Source organism: Aythya fuligula, chromosome 14, assembly GCF_009819795.1.
Source record: "Aythya fuligula isolate bAytFul2 chromosome 14, bAytFul2.pri, whole genome shotgun sequence".
Classification (NCBI taxonomy): Eukaryota; Metazoa; Chordata; class Aves; order Anseriformes; family Anatidae; genus Aythya; species Aythya fuligula.
In genome coordinates, this window is record NC_045572.1 from 9,705,906 (window position 1) to 9,729,898 (window position 23,993).

Below are 23,993 nucleotides of genomic sequence, written 5' to 3' on the forward strand. Positions count from 1 at the left end.
GCAGTGGCCAACAGTGAGGATGGTTTGAAAAATGGATATTTCTGACATCCTAAGGGGATTCATTTGATGTTTTAGATAGGACTTAATGAACAGAGATCTTTCTTTGTCATTATTTCTCATGCTTTTAAAGGAGAAAAGTTACTTTGTCAGAAGCCACCGATAGTGATCCACTCTCACTCCCATGTATCAATACATAGACTTCAGCTGATATAAATCTCTTGCCTTGGGCCTCTTTTCCTTCCTTCCTTCTCCCAAGGTAGGCTGTAGGCTGAGTAATGCAATTTCACACAATTATATCCAGTGAGTGCACTGTGCAGAGGTAAACATTGATCAGGTTGATCCTGCCAAGTCTGTAATTAGGCGCCTATTGCAGCTTTCCTGTTCCATTGAACAGTGACTTCCTTTGATCACAGAGCTGTGATCCATTCATCCATTCTTGTAGATGGGTCAGTAGCCCTGTATGTCACGGCTGACGTGAGTGATGTCATATCCCTTGATGACAGCAGGCATCAAATAGAACTGAGTCAATAGCAGTGAATCAATGGGGCACAAAGCAAAGCCTTTCGTGAGCTGGAGAAACTCCTCGCTCCTTGCTGTGAGGGTGGCTGAACACTAAAATAGGTTGCCCAGAGTGGTGTGGAGTCTCCAACCTTGGAGATACTCAAAACAACCAGATCCAGCCCCAAGCAAAACCGGGGTGTTGGATGGGATGATCTCCAGAGGTCCCTGCCAGCCTCAACTATTCTGTGCTTCTGTGTAGATAGCACCGTACTGTAAATATTTACTTTCATGGAGTCCTTGTCCTCCCTGTTCTCCTGACCACTGAATTACTTGAATGTTGACTCCCTCCTAGGTTTGCTGAGACGGTGAACAAAGCTTGAGTAAAATTGTTTAGTAATTTAGAGGCGTATAAGATTTAGTGTTCTTTCAAGAACACTTTGAACTTGCTTAGTGATCCTGCCTTCTCTTCTGTTTTGGAAACGAAGAGTTCCCACACTGTAACTGGTTTCCCTTTGAGAATTTGTCTTGTTATGAATCACCTGCAAAAGAGAATGTTTTAGAAACAAAAAACCCATCAAAGGCCATCCAGCAGTGTTAGGCTTTCAGATCTGCAGTAAACAGCTCAAGTGATAAGTGTGTTGTGGGAAGGCTTGGAGGCTGTGACTCTTACTTAAAATTATTAGCTGACTTATTTCTTTCTATTGTTATTTGCAGCTTCTCAGGCTTTGATTTTCTTCTCTAACTGGTTCTCCTTCTTTTTGTCAGTGTTTGCAGACAGGTTGATAGAAGCTTTTGAACCACACGGGCAGCCAACAACCTGTAGTGGCTTTGCATATGAGGATCCTGGCTGCAGCTTTCCTAATGGGCTTTCTGTCTGACCAAGCCTGTGACTTGTAATTTGAAATCCAGTAATCTTGAGTGTTGTAGGAGGCCATGAATGAGACCGGCCCATTGCCATGCCAGTTTGAAGTCTGGGAAGGTCTCATGATTTTGTGATAAATGCTTCAGGGTATTCAGATGGTAAGAATAATAGGGGCTTTAGGCAGGGGAAGGTGCTTCCTCATAGAAAATCTGGTAGGGTGTAGTAAATCTGAAATGGCTATGGCAGCATCTGTATTTTGTCTTTCTTTAAGTCTTCCAAAGTTTACAGAGCAGATCCAAACTGCAGTAGCTGACTATTGACCTAAGCCCTCTTCACGGGATTTCTCTTGAGACTTCAGCTCAGTATCAGTTCTGGTGCTGAAAGCTTTGAAGGCTTTCTGGAATGAGAATGGCTTTTCTGCAGGATTCCTCCAGTTGCTTTTGGTCTGTAAGAAGCTTGATGTTTATCAGGGAAGAAGGAATAGATCAAATTACAGCGGAAAAGAGATGTAAGTACCAACACTGCCTCCACCCACCATGGATGAAGTGGCCAGCTCCTGTTGGAAAGACGCAGCTCAGAATAAGTGTCTGCTCTTCTCCACCAAAACACCGTAACAGTGTCGAACACAGGCAAGTTCAGAAGCCAACTGGCAGGTTATTGAGAGTCTTTCTGTTATGTAGGTTTTTGTAATTTCAAAAGTTACAGTGAACACTGCATATAAGGTGTTTCAGATCTGTGTAGAAACCCTTCTGGCTACTCAAAACTGGTGGGAACTAAGGAAACAAGAAACATCCCCTGTAGTTCAGTGGAGTGGGTTTTGCACAGAACAACACACCCACTGCCCTGGACTTCTCCGAAACGCACGTGGTAGTTAGGCATCCCCTTTTTCTCAATACAGATCTCTTCTTCCAGACCACGTTGTAGTCTGTGTGCCACTCAGCTGTGCTATTGCTGTCCCTCTTCCACCAGGTGCTTGTGCCAGTCTTCGCGAGCCTTCCCACCCCTGTGCAGTGTGTATGTGATGCCAGCACACGGCCGTTCTAACAGACCTGAGTGTCATGGTGACAGATTGGCCATGTTAGGGTATGTAGGCAGCAGTGGCACGTGCCATCTGGCAGCTGGACAGCAGCAGTGTGACTTCTTAAGAGAGGGGCTTGCAACTCGGGCAGCTGCTGTAGCGATCCTTCTGTGCAACAGTCAGTGTGGACGCATAGTTTGCGTGCACGTGTTGTATGCACACATGGTAATGTTATCCAGAAATACTCCATGCTGTATGGAGGCTGGAGTTTTAAATACACATCAGGAAATATCAAAGTTATGATTCACATGGCATCCGTAACGAGACCCAATCCTTGCACTTCGTAGCAGTTTGCTTCATTGTACAATAAATACTATTAATTTTATGCCTTAATATAGACATGGGTTCACATTCTCAGTCTGCATGCTGTGTTAAACAGTTTGCATTTCTTTCATTTCTTGCAGGGTGGGGAGGAAGAGTCAGGAATGTACCTCGATGGAGCGTATATCAGAAGGGGATTTGTACAAAAGGGCTAGGTTCTAGAAAACAGAGTAGGAAAAAATGCTTGGGAGAGCTTCTTATCCTTTTGGGGTTTCTAATCAACCAACAGCAGTATGTTCCTGTGTGCCTAATGCCAACAGCCTTTGATATATTGATCGTGTTATCATACTAAAAGAAAAAAGAAAAAGAAACCTTTAAGAAACCTGTCTTAGATGGTCTTTCAAGCTCTGTGGGAACACCACAGCACTCTTGCAGTTAAGTTAAGCTTTATGCATTAATTTTTATTGTTTTGTCTGATCTCAGTTTTTAATCTACATTTCCAAATGTAATACAATTGTCAAATTGTGGATGGCAGGAACTGTGCATTACATGGAAGCAAGTAAAGTCCTTCACTATGGAATAAGTAGCTGAAGCAGAGTGTGTAGATCGTTACACTGGGAATGTTGTGTGTGCCTGCAGTTCCACACGAAGGACAGGAATGTGTGTTCTGTGTGAAAAAACTTTGGCACAAGAGTCTGTTCAAGACACTAAACTTTCACTAAAGACACCCCCTGCTCTGAAGATTCTTTTTGGAAGTCTTGCAGACTTTTTCTAGTGTCCACAATGTCCATTGTCAAGAAGTTTCAGAACTTACGTAGGTGTCATGTAGAGGAAAACCTTCCTCCTCTTGTTTTGAACTGCCACCTTCCATCCTGTTTTTGTAGTAGAAGAGACAGCAAGTGGTTGTTCCCATTCATCTCCTCCAGGCTGCTCATGACTTTATAGACCCCTGTCATGACCACTATCTGTAAGCTCTTTTTTAAGGTTGAAAACTGACTGCAGTTCAGAGACTGGCAAAAGTATAGAAAGCCTTTGAAAGTCCCTGACAGGTGTTTTGGGGTATTCTTATGGGACTTAAATACAGGTTCCTATAATTTTATTGTGCTGTATTTGGTAAGTATCATAACAAGTCTTCACTGGAAGAGTTGAATTGGAAAGTGAGCTTGAGGGAGATGATACTTTCTATACCAGGAAAGAAGAAGGGAGTTTGATGATGGAAATGGTAGAAAAGAAAGTGAAAAGTTGGAAGAGAAAGAACGCTCTGGCAAGGAATTTATAACAGCAGTACCAGGCTGTGCAGAAGTGATGGAGAGCAGAGCTGCTGCTGTGGAAAGCCCTTGCAGGATGAGAGCAGGGCAGAGGGGAATACGGGAAGCAGTTAAAGAAGAAAGAGTTGTCTCTCTCATAATGTTCTCCCCTGCTTTCTGCCAAAGATCAGAGATCCTCTGTGTCTGCTCTTGGGTGATTAATGGTACGAAACACTGGATCAACTAGTCCTGTGTCTGACTGGTTGCTTTTTTGTGCTCTTACGTAGGAGTAGATGTTCTCAGAAGAATTTGCTGCTGTGCTTTAAGTAGACCTTCCTCCACCCCCATGCTGCATGATGCACTGTGCCAGCGGCTCAGCTGGGTTACAGCAGTGCTCTTCTGTGCCTTCACAGCCAGGAAATGTGTGACCATCTGAGGGTTTTCTTTTCCTATGAATATCCCCTCTTGCTTCCCATTTTCCTACTGGTCTTTGGGTTTGTTTTTTCCTTTTCTCCTCTTCTTCATCCTACCTAATGAATTTTGGGGGCGTCTCTCTTAATCTGTTGCACTTCTGAAAGGGTCAGTAAATGAACCCACCCTTGGAGTGACAGACGAGGAAGGGGAAGCAGTGCACTTCTCCTTCCTCAGAACTATCGGCTGACTAATGTGATGGATGAGGCACAAGGCTCTGGGTCACTCAGGCGTCTGTCTCAGCATTCGCCCTGAGTACCTCCTCTTTCCTTCCCATGCCTCTCACATTCTCCACCGAGGCAGTTTGGTTAAAATTGCTCCCTGGCCAGTTGTGGCTTGAACCTTCCAACGGAATGGGTTTTCGGGCTGTATAGGTCATGTGGAATAAAGTTGAGGAACCCGTTTTTTTTTTTCTTATTTATTTCTCAACCTTAATTAGTGGCTATGGTAAAATGGTCTTGTCCAAAGAGTGCTTGGTCATCGTTACTGTGCTGGGACTGAGGGGTGAACCAGACTGTATGCCTGCTGTCACAATCCTGGAATAGCATGCCATTGCCCTCTTCACTCTTTTTCATAGTGATTCACGGTGAACTTGGATATTTTATTGAATGTAAATGCACGCTGCAACCCTGTCTCTTTGAATTGACACATCCCTGTCTGCTCCAGTCATCCCTACTCAGTAAGATTTCCAGCTGTCCTTCCTCCCAGCCTTTGTTGTGTAGGACACTGCCCATCACTGCTGCATGAAGGGCACCCTGCAATGCTTTGAACAGTTTTCTGATGAAGATTAACCAGTAATACACCAGTAACTTTTGGTTCCCTTCTTTTAACCGTAGGTTGGCTTTCTTAGAAATAACATGAGCCCTGTGTCCAGGTACTTAGCATTTACTTTATTAGGAATTTTTCTTTTCTAAAGAGTCAATTTGTTGCCAAATGGAGAAATTAGAGAAGTATCAGGCGTTATTTAGATGAGTCCATTATAGCAGTGACTCTGCTGTACCGACTCAATCTAGTGGTTAGTGGAGGGAGGCTGCAAGATGACTTACAGATAGCCTTAGGAATTGACAAAGAACTGAAATGCCTCCTAATTCATGAAATATTGCATAGCTGACTAGGGTTAAGATACACAGCAGGATGCTGGGTGTTGGTATGCCATGGAAGTCACTGCTCTGATGGCCTCATCTCGGTCATTGTCTCAGGAGAGTGTTAGTTCTCAAGTATGTCTGGGTGGCATATGTACAGGGGGAATAATCTGCCTGCGTGAAAACAGTTTGTGTCTTTGTTAGAGATATGAAATTAACCTTTTCCTCTACTCTCCTCTTTTCCAGTCTCTGTCTGCTGCTGTCTCTTCATACTGTTTCTCTTCCTGTCTGAGCTCACCGGATTCATAGCCACTGAAATGTAAGTAAAAATCACGTTTTCCTTTGTTGGAATGTATTTTTATAGATGATTCTTTACAGCTTTACTCTGTTATATTGGAAAAATATGCCAGTAATTTCACTGGCCCAGTTAGTTGGCTAATAGTTTAGGATTCCTTTAGGTTGAGTTAAAATTCTCAGACACTCATACAGCTTTCAGATTTACTAAGGTAGACTGGGCAAACTTGATTCTAAAATAATTTTGTTAGAGAAAATTGTTCCAGACTTGCTTGATCATTTATCAGTTGCATACTAGATTTTTCTGTTGAGCAAGGTGGATATTTTTGATGTGACCACAGATCCCATAAAAAGCTTTCATCCCCTTTCAGTCCTCTGATGATAGGCGTAAGGCACTGTGAGCGCTAAGATCAATGCCAGTCAGCTGACATTCCCTTTTTCTCCTTAAGTTCTTGATTTCTTGTCCTCATCTGGGATTTGTTTCTGCTCTCCTCCTGACTACGTGCTTTTCTCTACCGATTCAAAGTGATTCTGGAAAAATAGTGTCTTTTTTTTTCACTGGTGCCTCCTGTTTAAATGTGTGGTGCCAACTGGTTGAAACCTTGTGGTCTGTGCTCCGAGACTGTTGGGTCTTGTTGCTGATAAGGCAACAAGGCTGATCTCGGACAAGTCATTCTCTTTTCCCCTCACTTCCCTGTGGGTAGAATGGGTACCCCATTCTGCCAGTCTTCACTGGATGTCTTCAGAGATGCTTTTGGGGAAAAGGAATTGCATAAAATAGGAATGCTTACTAGTTTAGTGTTAATAATAGCATTTTTGCTATGTCAGGTAGAACTGGATGTCTAATACATTTAGGTAGCTTTACTCATGCAATGAGTTTTATCTTATTTCTTTGTACCTGTTAAGCCTTATTTGAAAACTTAGTTGACAGGTTTTTTGTCTGAAGAGTTGTCCCTAAGTGACCTCTTTGGGATCTGCTCTGAGCAAAATAGAAATTATTTCTGCTTTTAAAAATTGCTCATAGAATAAATATTTTAGTTAAATGGATTTTTTTTTTCCTGTTCTTACGTTCCTCCTGTCTTGAAGTTAACTTTTCTTAGTAACTATTTACCTAAGTAGCTTCAGGGTTCTAGGAAACATTCTCCATCATCCTGCTGATGTGGCAGTGAGCTCACTGGACTGTGATGCGGTTTTCCTGGAGAGTCAGGAAGGGTGGAACTTCTGTCAGACTTGTGTACTGGTTGATAGACACACATGTCACTGTGAGCACAAAAGCTCTGAAAGCCACTGAACTCGTGTGCCATAGTTTCACTGATCATGCTTTGTGTTGCTTGTGATGACCATGTAATTTTTCAGTGTTTTTATGTATCTCTGACTTGGGTCAGGAGTTTAACTTCAAGAATAACTTTAACCTTGAGTAATGTTTAATGTTAAGACAGTACTGTAATCTAGCTCTAGCTATTTTTATGCCTATTGCTCAATTGCTTCAGAGATCATGTCCCTTAGTCCTTGAAAGTTTCTTTGAATTCAGTTCCATGCATTTGCTTGTGAAATACTAGGGTCACCCTATCAAACCACTTCTCTCAGGAGCTAAATTTTCTTGTTTTTCTTGTTTATAAAAAATAGAGAAAAGCAAGACAAATTGCTTCAAGTAAAATAGTACTTATCTTGCTATCCTTTTAGATCTCATTTTCTTAATTTTTTTTTAGCTAATGTTTTATCGGAGGAATGAGTAATATTTACCTAATTTTGATCAAATTGAGCGTCTGTGCCGTTAGGTAGTGATAGTTTCCTGACTACAGGTTTCTTTTTTGAACAGCAAAGTTGTATAATTCTCTGACGCCTCTTCATGCTTGTTTCACCTTGTGACTTTCTGAACAAGATGATGCATTTTCCACAAAGATGTTAGAAGTGCTCTAAGTTCCTGAACGTTCAGCTGACAGGATTCTTGTTAAAACCTCAGAGAGTTGGTAACTGTCTTTCCCAGCAGGAACTGGGAAGAGGGAGGAGGTGTCTACAAGCAATAAAACAGTAAAATTTTAGAGGGGATGTCATGGAAGAGACTGAGACAAATGAATGCAGGAAAACTGCTTCGTCATGGGCAGACCAACACAACAGCTCGCTGAATATGCAAACCTCCTTTCGATGAGTTATAGGTCAGCAAAATCTCTTGCTGGGAAAGATCAGCCACAGCATTTGTGAATAGGCTCCCCCTGTAACAGTGGAAATACTTCAGAATGTCATACAGCAAAGTGCTTCCCAGTTCAGTAACTCTAAAGCAGAAGTACACTTTTCTTTTTCCATTTCTTACTCATTGCTTTCTCTTCTGGGAAATTCATGCCTTAAAAGTGTACAAAGATGTTGCTAACCTTTTTTTTTCCTCTAGTGCATTACTGGCACTATGTTGTGAGGCAGTATAGTCTCATGGTTTGGAACATGGGTGCAGAAGTGTGGAGCTATATGTGGTCTGGAACAGTGTGAGAACTCTGTACCACCATTATAAACTGGGTGGTGGTAGGTAACAAGGGAGATGCTAGCTCAGAAATATTTTTGAGCCTTGTTTGCCCACAAATCAAATACTTTTGAAGATTCAGGAGATGCCTTTTGTGCAAACGGTTCAATTCCCATCACCTTTTATTGCAGGTTTCAAGTTTCTTTTGCACCAGGTTTCTTTTTTATATCTGTTACATCTCTTGCAACACATATCCCTCCCATCTTGAAACTTCCTAGGTCAGCCAGGATTTGAATGATTAACCAGTGTGTGCACCAGCATGGGGTGAGCTTTCCTGCTTTGCTAGTGCCAGCTGTATCAGTCTTTCTCCTCTTGTGTAACATTTCCCTTAAAGCAGTCACGTGCTTTACAGAGCCAGATTGCATGGGGATAGCTGCACATTTTTGATAGCAAGGTGAAACTGAGAGCACTTGGCCTGGTGCCTTACAGCCTCAGAGAAGTACCAGGTTTGCTGATACGGACTCGCACTTGCCTCACAGCCCTATTACAGCCGGTAATTGTGTGCGGCGTGTGTGCACTGACAGCCCGCTTGAGGGCAAGTCAGCAGCAACCTCAACAGCAGTGGTACCCAGAGGATTAACTGTCTGACTCTTACCAATGGCTTTTTTTGGTATATGGATCTGAAGCAGGAGGTTGGTGTGGTTTGCTGAGCTCATGTTCACTGTACCATGAGAAAGTAAGATCAGCTCTGCACCACACTAAGCCCTGATACTTGCTAGTTTCTCCCCACTGTTGGACTTCCTTCTACATTCATGTGACTGTAGCAACTTAAATTCCTGCTATTACTAGAAGTCTGTTTGGTCACTCTTGCCCAACTCCAAATCTGTTTTTCCTTGACCAGCCCGTTGTCTTAGTGCTTACAGTCTCGACTACTAAAGACTTGTCTGGGTGGCAGAAAGCCAAGAAATTACACCTTCATCTTGAGGATAACAGTCATAACACTGAACCCAAACAGATTGCCAATGTGAGGAAACCAGCGTGCATCACGGTGGTTACGTCACAGCTCAGCGTGTGGGCATTTCTAATGAGCGTTCAGATTGCGTCTGTGGCGGGGAGCTTGCTTCAGCTAGGAAGCTGAATTAAGATGCTGTACACGTTACAGAGGACATGCAGGAAGTTAATGTGGCATAGGTAACGCACTATAACTGCACATCCTATTTTGCTGCTTACTGGCTTCCTGTGTAGATGAGCCCTGAGCAGGCTAGAAACGTCCTAGCTGCTCGTGTTAAGGATCCACTGCATGACCCTAGCAGGCAGTCCTCTGAGCAGCCACAAAGGAAACCAAAGCTTGGTTCTTAGGTGGGACTAGATCCTCTTCCGGAAAAGCACAGCGAAATTCTGGTGAGGGAAGAGATTTTTGTTTCTTTACTCAACCACAACCTATCATTGCCCTTAAGGAGGGGGTGAGTTTAACTCTGGAAATCAAAGATAGTCATGATTTTTTTTTTTCGACCCATACTGGAAGTGACTGAAGACTTCAGAACGGCCCAAAACAAGACCTTAGATCAAACTCCTTAATTCTGTAAAAGACAGATAAAGAAAAGGAGGTCCTTGTCCCACATTCGAACATCTGCAAAACTGGCAGTACCGAACACATTTGCCCCACTGAGCAAATGACTCAAATGGCTGCAGACATAAAGCCAAAGTGTTAACTGTGTCCGGTATTTCCTGGGCAGGATTGACAGGTTGAGAGTAGATTGAAGGGTAGAAATTGCTTGGCATACCTTTAACGGCCTTCCTCATTCATCTTGCTGTCATGCTGCAAATCAAGAACGTAGAAATCACCTCTCTTTTCTAATTAACCCAGATCAGTTCCAGAAGTTAATAGCCGGCAAGATGATAATCCTGGAGTTTTATGGCCGTAATTAGGTCATGAATTATGTTCTGCAGGATCAATAAGAGTTTTCCAAGTATTCCATTATTAAGAAGGAAAGATGTAATTAACTAATCTAGACTACCTTGCATTGGCAGCCAGGGTTAAGGGGTAGGAGGGTATGAATGTGGTATCTGTGGTATGAGTGTTTCTGCTCAACAACAATTCCTCTGCCACAACACACTGTGTAGAAAGCAGAAGACCTTTTCTGGTAGTGGTGGTGGTGTGTGGGTGGTGTTTTATTTATTTATTTATTTAATTTTTGTTTGTTTGTTTTAATTGAAGTAATGACACTGAACAAGCTGAAGTGATGAGTTTGTTGCTTGGAAGGCTGTGTCCCCCTGCAAGGCAATTAATTATGTAAGCAAGGATATCTGTAATAAAAATACTGCCTTTCTATACAAGTATAAATCATCAGCTATGTCCAAATCCCTCGTTCATTTAAGGTGACTGTGGCACTCACTGGGGGCACCTGCTTGCTTTAATCGTTAGGAAAAATACTTTGGCTGGTCTGTGAATATCACACAGCCCAGCTCCTGTGCTGGGGCCAGGCAGCACAACTCAACTGTTCATGCAGGCTTTTGGGTACCCCAAATATGAGAGGAAGCAAAAAGCCATGTGATTGCTTGTTCACACTGGATTCATTTGCATGTCTGAGACTGATCCTGCAGTGAAGCACAATTGTTATCATACCTACCTCGAGAGCTTTTCTGTCCCTTGGCTCTCCAAAGTATTTGAAACGTGTCTTGTGGCTCTTGGCCCGTGACGATTTCTCACCATGACTTGCAGGGTCAGGCGGTACCTGTTGTAAGCAGCAGGTGCAATAAGCATTTCTGCTGCAGGAAACTGTAGCCTCGGAACATGTGCTGCATGCACCAGGAGCACAGCGCTACAACTCCGGGCCCCAGACACCGGTTGGAGATGCAACTGCAACTCCTCCAACACATCCAGTTGAAGCAGACGAAATGCTGGAGCAAGCTAGACCAGGAGGTGAAATATGGCCTGGTAGTCGGAGGGGAATGGGAGCTGCAGTCTTGCTCTCTCCACGGTCTGACCTTGAGATAGTTTTCTGTAGAAGGACGTAATGCTTAGCTGCCTACCTCTCAGGGGTGTTAAGAAGCTTAATTAATGTTTGCGTAGTACCTTGGAGATTACCTAATATAAGGTGCTATATATTTGTGAAGTGTCGTTATGCCATTTGTCCTAATGTACGTGTATGGGTTAGCAGGAAGCGGAAGGTGCTGTTGTGATGTCATTTGCAATTTCTGATTCAAATCTACATTGACGTCTTTTGAACCCTTCTTCTTCCTGCCTCCTGGAGAACTGTAATTCCTTCCTTTGTAGGACAGCTGTGAAGCATAGAAAACACACTGAGCAAAGACCTAATGTGGGACAAAGACCTTCTAGATGACAAATCGATTAAGATTCAGAGCGTAAGAAGGAAGCTTACTAATGGCAGAGCAATAGATGTGCACAATTTATTACACAGCAGAGAATTTGCAGATTTGCTTATTTTTTCTTCCCACAAATTGAGGACACGATGGTTTGTTTGTCCTGTGTTGGGTTGTCTCTTGTTTGGCACAAACGAGAAGGAGGTAGCTCAGGACTCTAGGCTTAGGACAGTTGTGATGATGAGATGAAATGGCAAGCAGAGCCAAGAGGGCTTGGAGAGTTTGCCTGAGAAAGTCTTTTGAGAGAAGATTTTGGCTGGAGAGTGAAGAATTCCTCCCGGGATTTAGAGGAGAAGGTAAAATGCAGCTTGCTGGAGTAAGTGGTTGTATTTTTTGTCTGTATGGGAGATGACTGGGGAGGAGAGTGCTTGTTTTTTTCCCTCTGAAAGAGGAAAGGGAAAAAAAAAACTGCTATTTGAAGCAAATGCTAAGCCAAGGAGGACAGAGGACAAGGACGATGTCCTTAGAGAGCACCCAAGGCAGAGTGTGAAGCCCTGAAAGGCTGATGCCTTGTGTCTCCTCTTGTCTTCAAAGGGCCACAGGCTCTTCAGCTGTGGAAGTGCTCAAGTGTCTAATGAGGGTAGCCAGGATTGCTGGATAGAAATAAGTTATTGGGGAAGTTTTGTTTCTGGGGAAACAAAGCTGTTGTATCATAAATCTAAGTGCCAGAGCTTGGAGAACAAGTCTTGGCCGTCTTTGGATAAAATCTTACAGAAATGCTGAGCCCTCTTGCTGCTCTTCCCCCCTTTCGTTCTGTCTCTTGTGCCGCTTGCACAATCTGCAATCCTAGATGACTGTTTCTGTGTAATGCTACAAATTTATAAGCAAACGGGATGAACATCTATCACCAGCAGCATTGCTTAGGAATGCGAAGTATTTCAAAGTGGCTCTTTCTAGAAGTGAAGCAGATTCTTTCTGTGTAGCTCATAGCCCCTGCTGCGCAGAGAAACTTTCCTCTATTTCCTTGAAGCAGTGATGGGAGGCCCTGGTGAGGGAGAGGTACACCTCCTACATTTGCTATTGCCCTCGTTATACTTTCATAGCTCCGCACCTCACCTCTGCTTTATTATACCACTTTTATTCAAACAGACCTTAACATCGACCAGTAAAATACCAATTCCTACTTGCTTGGGGTCTTTGGAGGAGGTATGTGCCACCTCTGGAGTCACAATACAGCCCTGTATGCTGCCTCTCTAAAGAGCTTTAGAAGCAGCTGTGTTTATGGCGTCCTGCCCGACCTCAGATTTTATTTTCCTTCTGACTGTCCCGTATTCACCGTTCGGCACAGTTGCTCTGATCCTGGGACACATTACATTCCGGAAGAGACAGGTATAAATTACAGCCAACTTTTCTTCTTCTGGAGACGTTATCCCTTCAGGGGGAGTTGCTAGAGGTGGCAAATACTGCCTTCCCCAACATCCCAGAACTGTCCGATGAAATAAGAAGGCTGTGTGCAATTTGTTTTTGCTTTTTTTTTTTGGCCTTGAGGAGGAGGATGGCAGCTGAGATGTGAGTGCCAGTTCTCTGCTAACTCCATCTAGATTTTTGGGGGAGATCTGGAAGGAGCAGCCTTGACCCTGGAAGTCTGCTTTACCTGTGAGATTTCCAGAAAGTGTTTTGAGAGTGAGATTTCCAGTTTGTTGAAAGAGGTTTGCCCTGGCAAGCTTGGCCTGTGGTACGTTCTCACCATGCCCAAGGTTCCCCTTGGTGAAATGCACCTCAGTAACAGCAGATCAGTGTGAGGGGTGCAGTTTGGAGCCCCTGCTAAGAAACCTTGCTGGGTTTGTTAGCACAGGCCCTCCTAACGAGCTGGGAGGAGGCAGCAGCAGCCAGCAGGCAGGGTGCCCCACCAGAGGCAGCGCTGCAGGCCCGAGGGAGGAGAAGCGAGGAGATAGTTATAAGCTGCTAGATGTCTACACGGTGATAGACAGGGCTGTGAAATTCCTCATGGATAGGAGGAGCAGGGGACTACCAGGTGAAGAGGAGGAGGAGGAAGCAGCCGTGAGCCTTGCCCAAGAGACAGGCTGGGAGCCATCGGTCCAGTGACCGGAGCTAGGACGGGACGCCGGTTCCCTTTATCTCTGTGACTGATGGGCGGCGTGACGTGGGCAGGCTGACCTATTTCTCTTTGCCTCAGTGATCCAGTCTGCAACCAGGTGACCTCACTGCTTTGCCTTCAAATGTAAAAGCTTCTTTTACACGTAAAGGCCCTGTGTGGGCAGTGTATCCATCGACTTCTACCAGCAACCGCTTCTTGCTCACGTATCGCTGAAAGGCCTACGGGCGTTGCTTCACGCAGCACGCCTGACTGCACATCTTCTAGTTTGTTCAAAATTGGAAATCAGCAACTATAAACATTGACCTTCCTAGGATTTTTCTCCAAGGAGCTGGGATTTATCAGCTCAGGTGCCAAACCTCACGTGCTTCTCTGCTGGCCCTGGTGTGGATGCTCCTTTTTGCCACTGACATCGGGTTGCCTGCAATGCTGGCTGGGCACAGACCCATCTTGGACAGCAGAGAGCTGGGGAGAAGCCAGGTGTGGTTACGAAAGAGGCTGGCTGGCGACTGGGATCTGGATGGGAGAATGCAGAAAGGTGCATTGCTTGGGGGAACTAACGCCTCTCCTGGCTGGAGTGCTCCTCACCGCCGTATTTGGACATATGACTTAATCCTGATCACTACCCAATCTGCCAGTAATGAACACGTAGAAGATTTAGTGCATTCCACCTGGAAGGAGAAGGCTCAGCCAAGAAGCTACTAACTAGGTCGCTGATGAGCAATCTTGCCTCTCCCTCTGTGTCATTTTTGTTAATCACTTGAAAAATACGTTGAGTAATGATTGCAAGCAACTTGTCAAGCCAATTAAAAACAGAGAAAGGTAGGGCTGCGAAGCTGAAGACAAATGCTGTGCTGGTTTTAAATGAGTGTCTGTAAACCCCACTGACCCGTGAGTAATTACCTCAGAAAAAATTGGCAGCCGTGTGTTTCTCAGTCTGAAGACTTGTTTCTTCTGAATCCACAGGGCAAACAGTTCATTATGGACCAGAGATGTATCACCTGAACAAAATCACTTTGATTCTGTCTTGTTAGCTGCCCTTAGTCTGGTTTGTCTATTAGCATATGTATTCTTTGGCAAGGGCTTGTCAAAGGGTTTCGTGCACTTTGAGCATTAAATAAAAATAAAACAGAGCGCTTCATAGCAAAGGTAGTTTATTTTATGCACCTTGCCTAAACATAAGTTCCAGTAGCTTTATTATCTGTCCTGCTGGAAGATAAATTGTCAAATCTTCTCACTTGATGAAGCTGAACCATGTCAGACTTCGAGAGAGAGAAAGAGCTGTTAGGTACCCTCGGCATCTTCTTGGGTCAGTGTGGTGTGTTTTGCTGGATTGGGTTTCAAGGACATTTTAGCTCATTTGTTTGTGCTTGTGTTGGTTCTTTTGGTTTATATTTTATCTCAGATGGATTGCATGTGCCAACAATAAATATTTATACTCTTGTATTCTTTTTTACTGTATCTCTATTTTGTCTTCTGTGAAATCTGTTTCATAGCACCCACAGTGCTGGCACATCATTACTTGTTGGGAGACTGTTGCGTAGTGTGTTAGATCCTGCTGCCCAGGATGTTTCCTTCCATCTGTTTCCTGGCTTGAATCCTTTTCTCCTCAATTTCAGTCATTCCTTTTGATTATGGCTCACAGATTGAAATGAAACATTAAGGAGAGAGGTACAAGTGGAAAAGTGTAAGAGGAGACGTTGGCATGCAAAAATAGAGTACCAGTGATGGGAAGTGAAGAAAAAGGAAGAAATGCAGGCAGCTTTCTTGCCTGGCATGGTTAATCACACAGAGGGCCTCTCATGCCCACTGGCCTGCCGTGCTGCCTTCTCCTGCCACTGCTGTGTCAAATGGGTGGCAATAACAAATGGCAATTAGTTACACAAATAAGCTTTCCTGTGGGATAGTTGAAAGCAGCCTTTCTCTAAAACTACTTATGAAATAAGTGGAAAAGCTCATGCTTCCTTCTTTCTTAAAAGGAGTAACGTCCCAGGTGTGCAGAGGGCTAGCAGACCTCCTGCCATCTCTTCAGCATTAGGTTCTTGTTTTGTGTCAGTCATGGAAGCCCAGGTTAGGGAAGGGGTAGGAAGCGTACATCAAAGCAGTTTTTCTGTTGGGACAAGGGAGTAGTTGCCTAAAGCCACCATATGCTGCACTTGTCAAGCGATAAGGAAAATTAAAGGGATTTGTCCCCATGCAGTTATGGAGGGCTCTTCCTGCTCTGTCTTGTAATTCAGGCTGTCATGCAGTCAAATCCTGTGCCTCAAAATGTCCTTTTTCCCCTTCCATGCAAAGCTGGTTGTTGAGTTTAATTTTTTTTTCCCTTCTGTGAAAAGTAGCTGTGATTGAACCCACCTGTGTCTTCTGTCCTCTAGAGTTAATGAGCTGTATGTGGATGACCCAGACAAAGACAGTGGAGGCAAAATAGAAGTGACTCTGAACATCAGTTTACCAAACCTGAATTGTGAATGTGAGTACCCTCTTTCAATTACATGTTTTTTGTTGTATTTTAAGTACTACTTGGACTAGGCTTGAATTAGTACAGTGACCCTTCTTCTGTAATAGGGTGGATGGAGATCAAGTCACTGCAGCCTTTGCCAATATTCAACAGCTTTGTATTCCAGGCCAGGCCACCTGTTTTCTTGGACCCTGTGCTCTCTGCAGCCCATGTCAGTAGCTGATCCCCCTTGCTGGCTTCTTTCTAAGTCTTGTTTCCTTTTTTATAGTGACCTTTTAGTGTCTGGAAGCCAGAAACCTCCCAAGTTTCTTTTGTAACTCTGAGCACACCAGCCATTTATTGCCTTTTCACAGATCACCTGCCTTTTCTACCTAAAGTTTTTCTGATTCTGAAATTGAGATTGAAGTTGCCTGGCAGGTCATAGGAGATATATTTATGTCAAATAAACAGTCTGAAGAGTGTGGTTACAAACTTCATTCTGGTATAGCAGTATTTGACAGATGATGCACAGTTTAGTCATGTGTCAAGTAAAAAGATCTGTAATTTTTCCCGGTAAGAGCAGTGCACGCTTTTCCTATGCAACCTTTTCTGTTATTTCTTAGATTTTGATTTTTGTTTCCTCCCCTCCCACCCATGCAGTAGTTGGACTAGACATCCAGGATGAAATGGGAAGGCATGAAGTGGGTCATATTGACAACTCGATGAGGATACCTCTCAATAATGGGGATGGCTGCAGGTTTGAGGGACATTTCAGCATCAACAAGGTGAGTATGTGACAATGGGTGAGTTTGGGCTGGCTGGGGAAATGCTAGGAAGATCTATTTGTAAAAAGCTCGTGAAAATCTGTGTTCGTGTCTCTCCTGCAGGGATTACGTTCATGCCCCTAATCAGTAGGTGAGGTTGATGCTCTTGGTGCTGCAGAACAATATGGGGAGAGGAGGCTGTGTAGTTAGAGCCACAGAGGACATGTTAGATCAGACTTACTCTCCAAAGCAGGTAATCCAGATAGCATTCCTTAACAGTAGAGTGGCTCTGTGTTGCGGCCAGTGCTCTCTTTCAGTGCAGCAGCCTGATGTCTAGGGGATGTATGAACTCCCTGCGAATGCCGAATGGCTTCTGTGTTGACTCGTCACGATTTTTGCACCTCCAAAATGTGACTCACTATGCAGAGGTCTTTGGCAGTGTCTTTATCCTAGTGCTCTTTTGTTCCTAGAGCTGCAGAATGACAGGAATGTTCCTGCTAGAGGATGCCAACATAACAGAAACGGCTCCATGCTGAGATGTTTGGAATACATGCATGAGGCCTGTGCGCATGCTTTGTAGGAATGCTTTGCTTCTGCCTCAAAGAATGAAAATCCAGGCCTGGAGGAGGCTCCTCTCTGGGCTGGGTGTGTTCAGAATTGAATAATCTTGCTATGTAATGCTAGAGATGACTAGATGGGGTGGGGGAGGCAGTGGTGGGGCCCACTGATGTCTTAAGAAGGGCACACCCTTTATTCACGCCTCCTCATGTACCACAGGCTACAAAATCCTACTTCCTTCTCCTCCCAGGTCATGTTAAATCGCATCTAAAAATAACAGGCAGAACCTCTTACTGATTCTGTGGCATGGAAAGGATTAGGGACTTAAAAAAAAGAAAAAAAAAAAAAAGACATTTCTTTCCTGACCTCTAAGCCACCAAAACTACTGGCAGCTGGTAGTCCACAAAACTGGGAAAGGGTTTCTTGAAAGGTAGTTCTTGTTCTGTTAATCCCAGAAGCACAGAGCTAAAACACTTCGGGATTTGTGCAGTGTATGTTGTGCATTCTGCGCAGCAAAGCAAGTCGACAGGGAGTTGCTGTATGAGGGCTTGAGGAGCACCCTTCTCTGCTTCGTTTGTGCAAAGCCACTAATCACCTTGTCCCACGTAGTGTCTGGGACTAGAGGGAGGGAGCCTCACCCAGGGCTCCTGTCTCTGAAAACCTGAGGCTCTTGTGTCTGAGGGGAAAGTCTTCAGACCCTTAGCAGAAGTTTTAGGGGTTTCTATGTGAGCTGGTAACTAGAGTGGGACACAGACCTGCTTTGAAACGTGACCAAGTGTTACGGTTGGGCATTATTCTGTGGGGCCATATGCATGCATAACAAAGACACTCCTCTTTTTAAAGAGCTTATGTAAGTTAGTTATAGGAGCAGCTGGTGGCTTGATTAGAGCCAGGACACATGATAGTACATGGCAGGGCATCAAACCTGGAGGGGAAGGACAAGGTAACAGTGAGATGATTGTGTGTAATTCTTACTGCAGACTCTGCCACCCTGTTTACCAAGCCTGTGGATGACACAGCTTATGTCCACGCCTGAAAGTGTTCTCAGGAGTGCACTGGTGTTCCTCAAGTCATTTAGTTTAGCTTTCCTGAAAGCACATGTAACCAGCATGTGGCCTCCCTTGGCCCTGATGGTGAAGTCTCTGCAGTAAGCACAGTGGGCCCTTGCTGTATAGCTGTCATCCTGCTGTTGTCTGAGGCACTGTCAGGTTGATTCCCAGCTTTGCCAAAGGGTTTGCAAATGAAACCCATTGAATTTCCCAGCCTTTTCTCCCTAGGAAAAATTTCTTGCATGCTCTCTAACAGTGATTCAGCTGAAGTTGCTGAAAGACTTCATAGTGTGGGTCTAGAGACCTGAAAAGTTTGTGCATGCTAGAGTGATCCAGTCAGAATGACACCCGTGCTCGTTTCCTGTATTGAAACTGAGACCTTAGGTGAAATCTGTGTTTTTCAGAACTTTGTATTTCCTTCAATTAAGAAAAAATACATATAGCAAATTCTGTATTGGTAGAACCAGTGTCTAGAAGCCAGATACTTGCCAGGGCTGTAAGCTGAAGACCTGGCACAATTTATATAGGGTGCCCCAAAGTTCTTGTGGGTAAGAACGAGTTTTATATCAAAAGAAAACTACCAGTCTTCTCAAATATGATTTTTTCCATGACTGTTACTAAAGTAAGAAAGTATGCACAGCTTTCTTAGGTTGTTCTGCGACAGTGGGCCCATTTACAAATGTGAGATGTGGGAGTAAAATGTTAAGCAATTGTTTGTTGCCTGTCAGAGACGTGAATCTTATTTTAATGGGAAAGAAAGACATAGCCTTAAGTGTTAGGAATCCTTAAAGTTGGGAGTGATCCACTCATCACCTCCTAGTCAGCAGCAGTAGCAAAGAGAAGATGCCTGACTCCTGAGATGTAACAGATCTCCACTCTGTATAAAACACTGTGGTGCTGATCATGTGCAGAAAGATATTTCAGAGCCTTTCTCTGACGTGCCAGAAGTTGTCCGCTGCAAAGTAGATACAGCCTGCCAGGCTGGATGGATCCAGGCATTTCAGCTTCATATCACAGAGCCTAGCAATGCCTTGAGGGATAAAATGTGAAATCCTGTCTTCCTTGTCTTGACTAATTTTAGGTCCCTGGTAACTTTCATGTGTCGACGCACAGTGCCAGTGCGCAGCCTCAGAATCCTGACATGACTCACATCATCCACAAGCTCTCATTTGGGGACAAGTTACAAGTGAGTTTGCTTCCCTGAAAATTTCCTTTCTCTAGGGAACTGAATGCAAACAGAGTAAGTTGGGTATTGGACTGTTCGGTTTTATGAAGGGACCGTGTACAGTGTGGGGGGAACGAAAGAATGAACTGCCTGGGTAATAAGCAAGCACATCCCATGGATCCATGCAGTACGCACTCAGTCCAGAGCAGTTTGCAAGTGTTTGCATGCCACCACTTCAGGAAGGAGCAATGTTCAGTCACAGAGTTTTCAGTTGTAGATATTTTCATCTGAAACCGAACGTGCCTTTGGAAAACTGGGTCCGTGTTCCTGCTGGGAGCATTTCTGCAAAATACCATGCAGTACTGTTTTTAGTATTAATTTAGCAAACATGTCTTGACCCTCTTTGCAGAAGAGCAGTGAGTAAGTATACTGAGGGAAGATGTGTGCTCTCTTCTGTATTTACTGTGGCACCAAGCAAGTTCTTTTTAATTCACATCACCAGACTTCTATAGCAGACACCTATTAGTCAAATTTGTTCTGTGAAACACAAGTTAGACTTAGAATTGCCAGTTCCCTGCTGGGAAGAAGCTGAACGCGTGCACTTGCCCTGTGGATAGAGTTTCACCAGGTGTTGCAAGTTATGTAATAATTCCTGATTTCTCAATAAGGACAGATTACAGTGCTTCTCTAGCCTACTTCCAAGGAGCTAGCATCATAGGTGGGAGTTATATATGTGCACACCCAGTTTGCGACTCACCCTAAACATTGCTTACCTGTAGTCTCTCTGTAATCTTCTTTCCTCAGCACAGACGTCTCATTAGTCTGCTTCTTGTACACCCACTTCCAAAACCCTTTTTCATGCTAACAAGTCTAAGCGTTGCTTTGTAGTCTTCTGACTCTGCTCCCGGCTTCTTTTAGGAAATATCTTGTGTGGGAACGCTGCAATATTAGCATATAAATAAGCTTGGCTTAATGTCTGTAAAGCACACTGAGATTATGAAAAATATTAGGTAAGTGCTAATAGGGAGTTCTGCAGTTTGCGTGGGAAATCGGTGCTATAAGGTAGTGTTCCCATTGTTTTATCATGGAGTCTTTGAGCAGCGTAGCTGAATTCATGATGTAGCATCAATTCTTATTGATGTGAATCAGCATCAATGAGACGAGAAGCCTGGGCAGTTGGGGGCAAAGGAGCGAGCGTCTTCTGTGCTGGTGGTGAGAAACCTGTTTAGCAGATCTGCAGTTGGCTCATGATTTGGACAAGTTCCGATTAGTCTTTTCAAAGCTCAAAATAACTACTCATCATCCCCATACACAAGAATGGAGCATGTAGGTGCTGCCGATCCTGTAGGCAAACATGAGTTTAACAGCACAAATTAAAGAAGTCTGTGTTCACCAAACAGGTGCTATCAAGACTCAGCAAGCAGTGTGGAGAGCCAGCAAGTATGGAGAGCTTTACAGCTATGTAGATGCATCTTTAAATATTTTTTTTTTGGTTTGTCTTCCACCTGCTTTGATATAATATACACTCGAATTACTTAAAGGGGGCTGAGGAGCTTGTCTGGTTCACACGTGTCATGTGCTGGGAGTTAGTTCTTTGTAGATTGTTGCCAGCTCTGTCACTAAGGTGCATGCTGCATTCTCCAGAAAAAAAATAAAAATCTGTTTGAAACAGAGATTTAAATCTTATCTGGCATTGAATGAGCATTGGTTCTTCTATGTTAGTTCATGTACCATAGTGGCGGGCTTCTTGTAGATTTTTTTCTAATGCAAACAATACCAAAACTCAAACTGTTTAGCTTATTGCATGACAGGTAATCAAGTAAAGAAACAGATGTGGAAAGTAGGAGATTATATGTTGTAAATTGTAAAATTGTGTTAGGTGCCGGACCTTTGTGTTGAAAAATAGTAGTTTTCACAAGAGGTCTTGTCTTCCCATGATAGTTACAAGGTTGGAAGTTATTTTAACTTGCTGTTGGACTTTGCCTGATTAGTCAAGTTATATGTATGTCTTTGAATGCACTTCTAGAGGCTAAAACCTGGGGTGCTCAAAGCCCTGGCAAGCATCTTTTTTTCTGGAGGTCCATCTTGTGTGAGGATCAAGTGTTGGCACTAACAAGCAACTGAATAGCCCCCTTTGCTTTCAGTGCCACTGCTCAAAGCACGAGGTTTGGCCTTAGTGTACTGCAGTGTAGTCCTGAGAATGTCCGGCTAAACAGGCTTGCTTAAATTCTCTGTTGCAAAACAATTCTGTTACTGCAGCCAAAATCTTATTGCTTCTTGAAGTCCCTCCAGGTATTTAACAAGGTACAAACAAGTATGTTCCCCCAAGGAACACACCTGTGCACTTTGCAGAGCAGAGATTAATTAGCAGTCTACGGACAGCAAGTACAGCACTGGGAGTCCAGAATATTCCACAAGGGAAATCACGGTAAAACATCAGGCTGGGAGTTACAGGTGCCATCCGTGCTGCGAAGGCAGGAGAAGCAAGTGCAGCAAAGGGCCTGATGACACAGGAACAGGAGCTTGTGGAGATGTGTGACTGTGTGGAAATGCTGTACTTTGCAGCTCTGCAAACTCTTTTAGAGAGACAGTAGATCAGACAGTGTGGAAGCTGGGGAACCAAGGACAAGAACATAAGTCCAAACGTACAGGTACTTCACAGGATAGATACAGTTGTTTGCTGAATAGTGACTTAAATATTTCTGTTAGAGTGGTTTAAATGGACCTGAAAATCTCTGGCCCAGGTATGCAGTAAGCAGCTTACTTCTCAGCAGCATTGGGCATGGTACATAATGCCATAGCCCAAGCTGGTGGCTTCTCTTTCTTTGAAAGCTTTTTTACATAGACGTGGTCCATGTATAATAACTAAGAAAGAATGTGTAGGTACAGATGTAGTTCAGAAATAGTTGCTGTTGTGTAAAATATTTGGAATCCCAGCAGAGTGAAAAGCACCGTAGGAGGTTCTGCTGTTCCTTTCACTCCGTGTTTGTTACCAGCACCTTGCTAGTTGAATTTGCTGATGATTTTGTGTCTTTAGTTTCCTTTCTGAGTAGAGAAACTAGTGCAGTTGCTTCTTCCTCCAAATAATCATCTACTCTGTAGCATTCAGAACAGGGAAACAGCCGTTAGTATCAGAAAAATGCATCCACATGCTGACTGTTATTAAGAGGGTCTGGGAAGGAAATTCTTGTATATTGTCCTGCTAATGAGGTAAAACTCACACATGACCGAATACTTCTTCCTAACTTCTCTTCCCTGGTGTCTGAGTAAAGGTCAGGAATTTCTGGGTTGCAGTTATTTGTTCCTTCTGTATAGCTTACTGTACGTTATGTGAATGATGCAACATCGATTCTACAACTGTTCTGTGGGGTTTCCCTTGTCTAGAGTTCACAAATTGATTATTCTGGTGGTGGACATTAGATTCCAGATGATCATAGTATGTGGAAGGTATGGGGTGGAAATCCTGTTATTCTGGGCAAAGCAATACTTGCGTGCCTGGGACCAGCTGTAGGAAAAGCTGAATGGATGGCAGTGCTGGCATGTGTCCTTCCCAGCTCCAAGGGCATAGTGTGCATGGTGTGAGGGCTGGGCTAATGAATTAAACTGTACAAACCCAGCTGCTCTGACATAAGGTACCTTTGCAGGAGGACTCTGGAGTTTATCCTGAATCTGACTCCCATTTATTTCCCTTCAGCCTGATAGGTGAATTTCACAGTTAGCTATGCAAAGCTCTTAAGAAATATCTCACGATGCTATTTCACAATTGGCCTCTTCCAACTGCAATTCCTTTACCTTTGGAGTGGCTTTGGAGTTTCATCTTGTAAGACATTGTGAAATCAACTTTTTTCCTTGGAACCAACCCTTGTGCTGATGGTCACTGAGAGATATTTCAAGTCATCTTGTACTGGGTTGAGGCTTTGTTTTTAGAGAGGTTGAATCAGGCTGATCTTGTTACAGGGTAGGATAGGGAAGCAAAGGTCAAGAGTAACAAGTTAGAGCATAGCTTTTTCATCTGTCTTTGTGCTTTCCAGGTCCAGAACATTCATGGAGCATTCAATGCCTTGGAGGGAGCAGACAAACTCAGCTCAAATCGTATGTATTCTTGGTGATTACAGGTCTTAGCCACTCTGCAGGAGGGAAAACAGGGCCATTCATGCAACACTGGTGTATCCAGAAGTCTTTAATTTGCTGCTTTAACCAAAATGATCCAGACATTTCTGACAGACGTTTCCATTTCCTCCAATACTATAGATGACTTTTCATCCAAAAGGTCCTTTGCAGTTCTTCTGCATTCTGGGCATTGCCCTCTGCTGTATGACCATCTGCTGTAGA

The 23,993-nt window shown here is 43.8% G+C and overlaps 1 protein-coding gene across 1 annotated transcript in view; it reads left to right on the plus strand.

The window, feature by feature from the left end:
* The window catches only part of ERGIC1 (endoplasmic reticulum-golgi intermediate compartment 1), a 59,417-nt gene that overhangs the window by 22,062 nt on the left and 13,362 nt on the right, over positions 1-23,993 (plus strand). Inside the window, exons 3-7 of the mRNA XM_032196699.1 lie at positions 5,749-5,821; positions 16,064-16,158; positions 16,786-16,910; positions 19,578-19,682; positions 23,693-23,753. Of these exons, the coding sequence (XP_032052590.1) occupies positions 5,749-5,821; positions 16,064-16,158; positions 16,786-16,910; positions 19,578-19,682; positions 23,693-23,753 (459 nt within the window). The remainder of the gene's footprint in view (positions 1-5,748; positions 5,822-16,063; positions 16,159-16,785; positions 16,911-19,577; positions 19,683-23,692; positions 23,754-23,993) is intronic.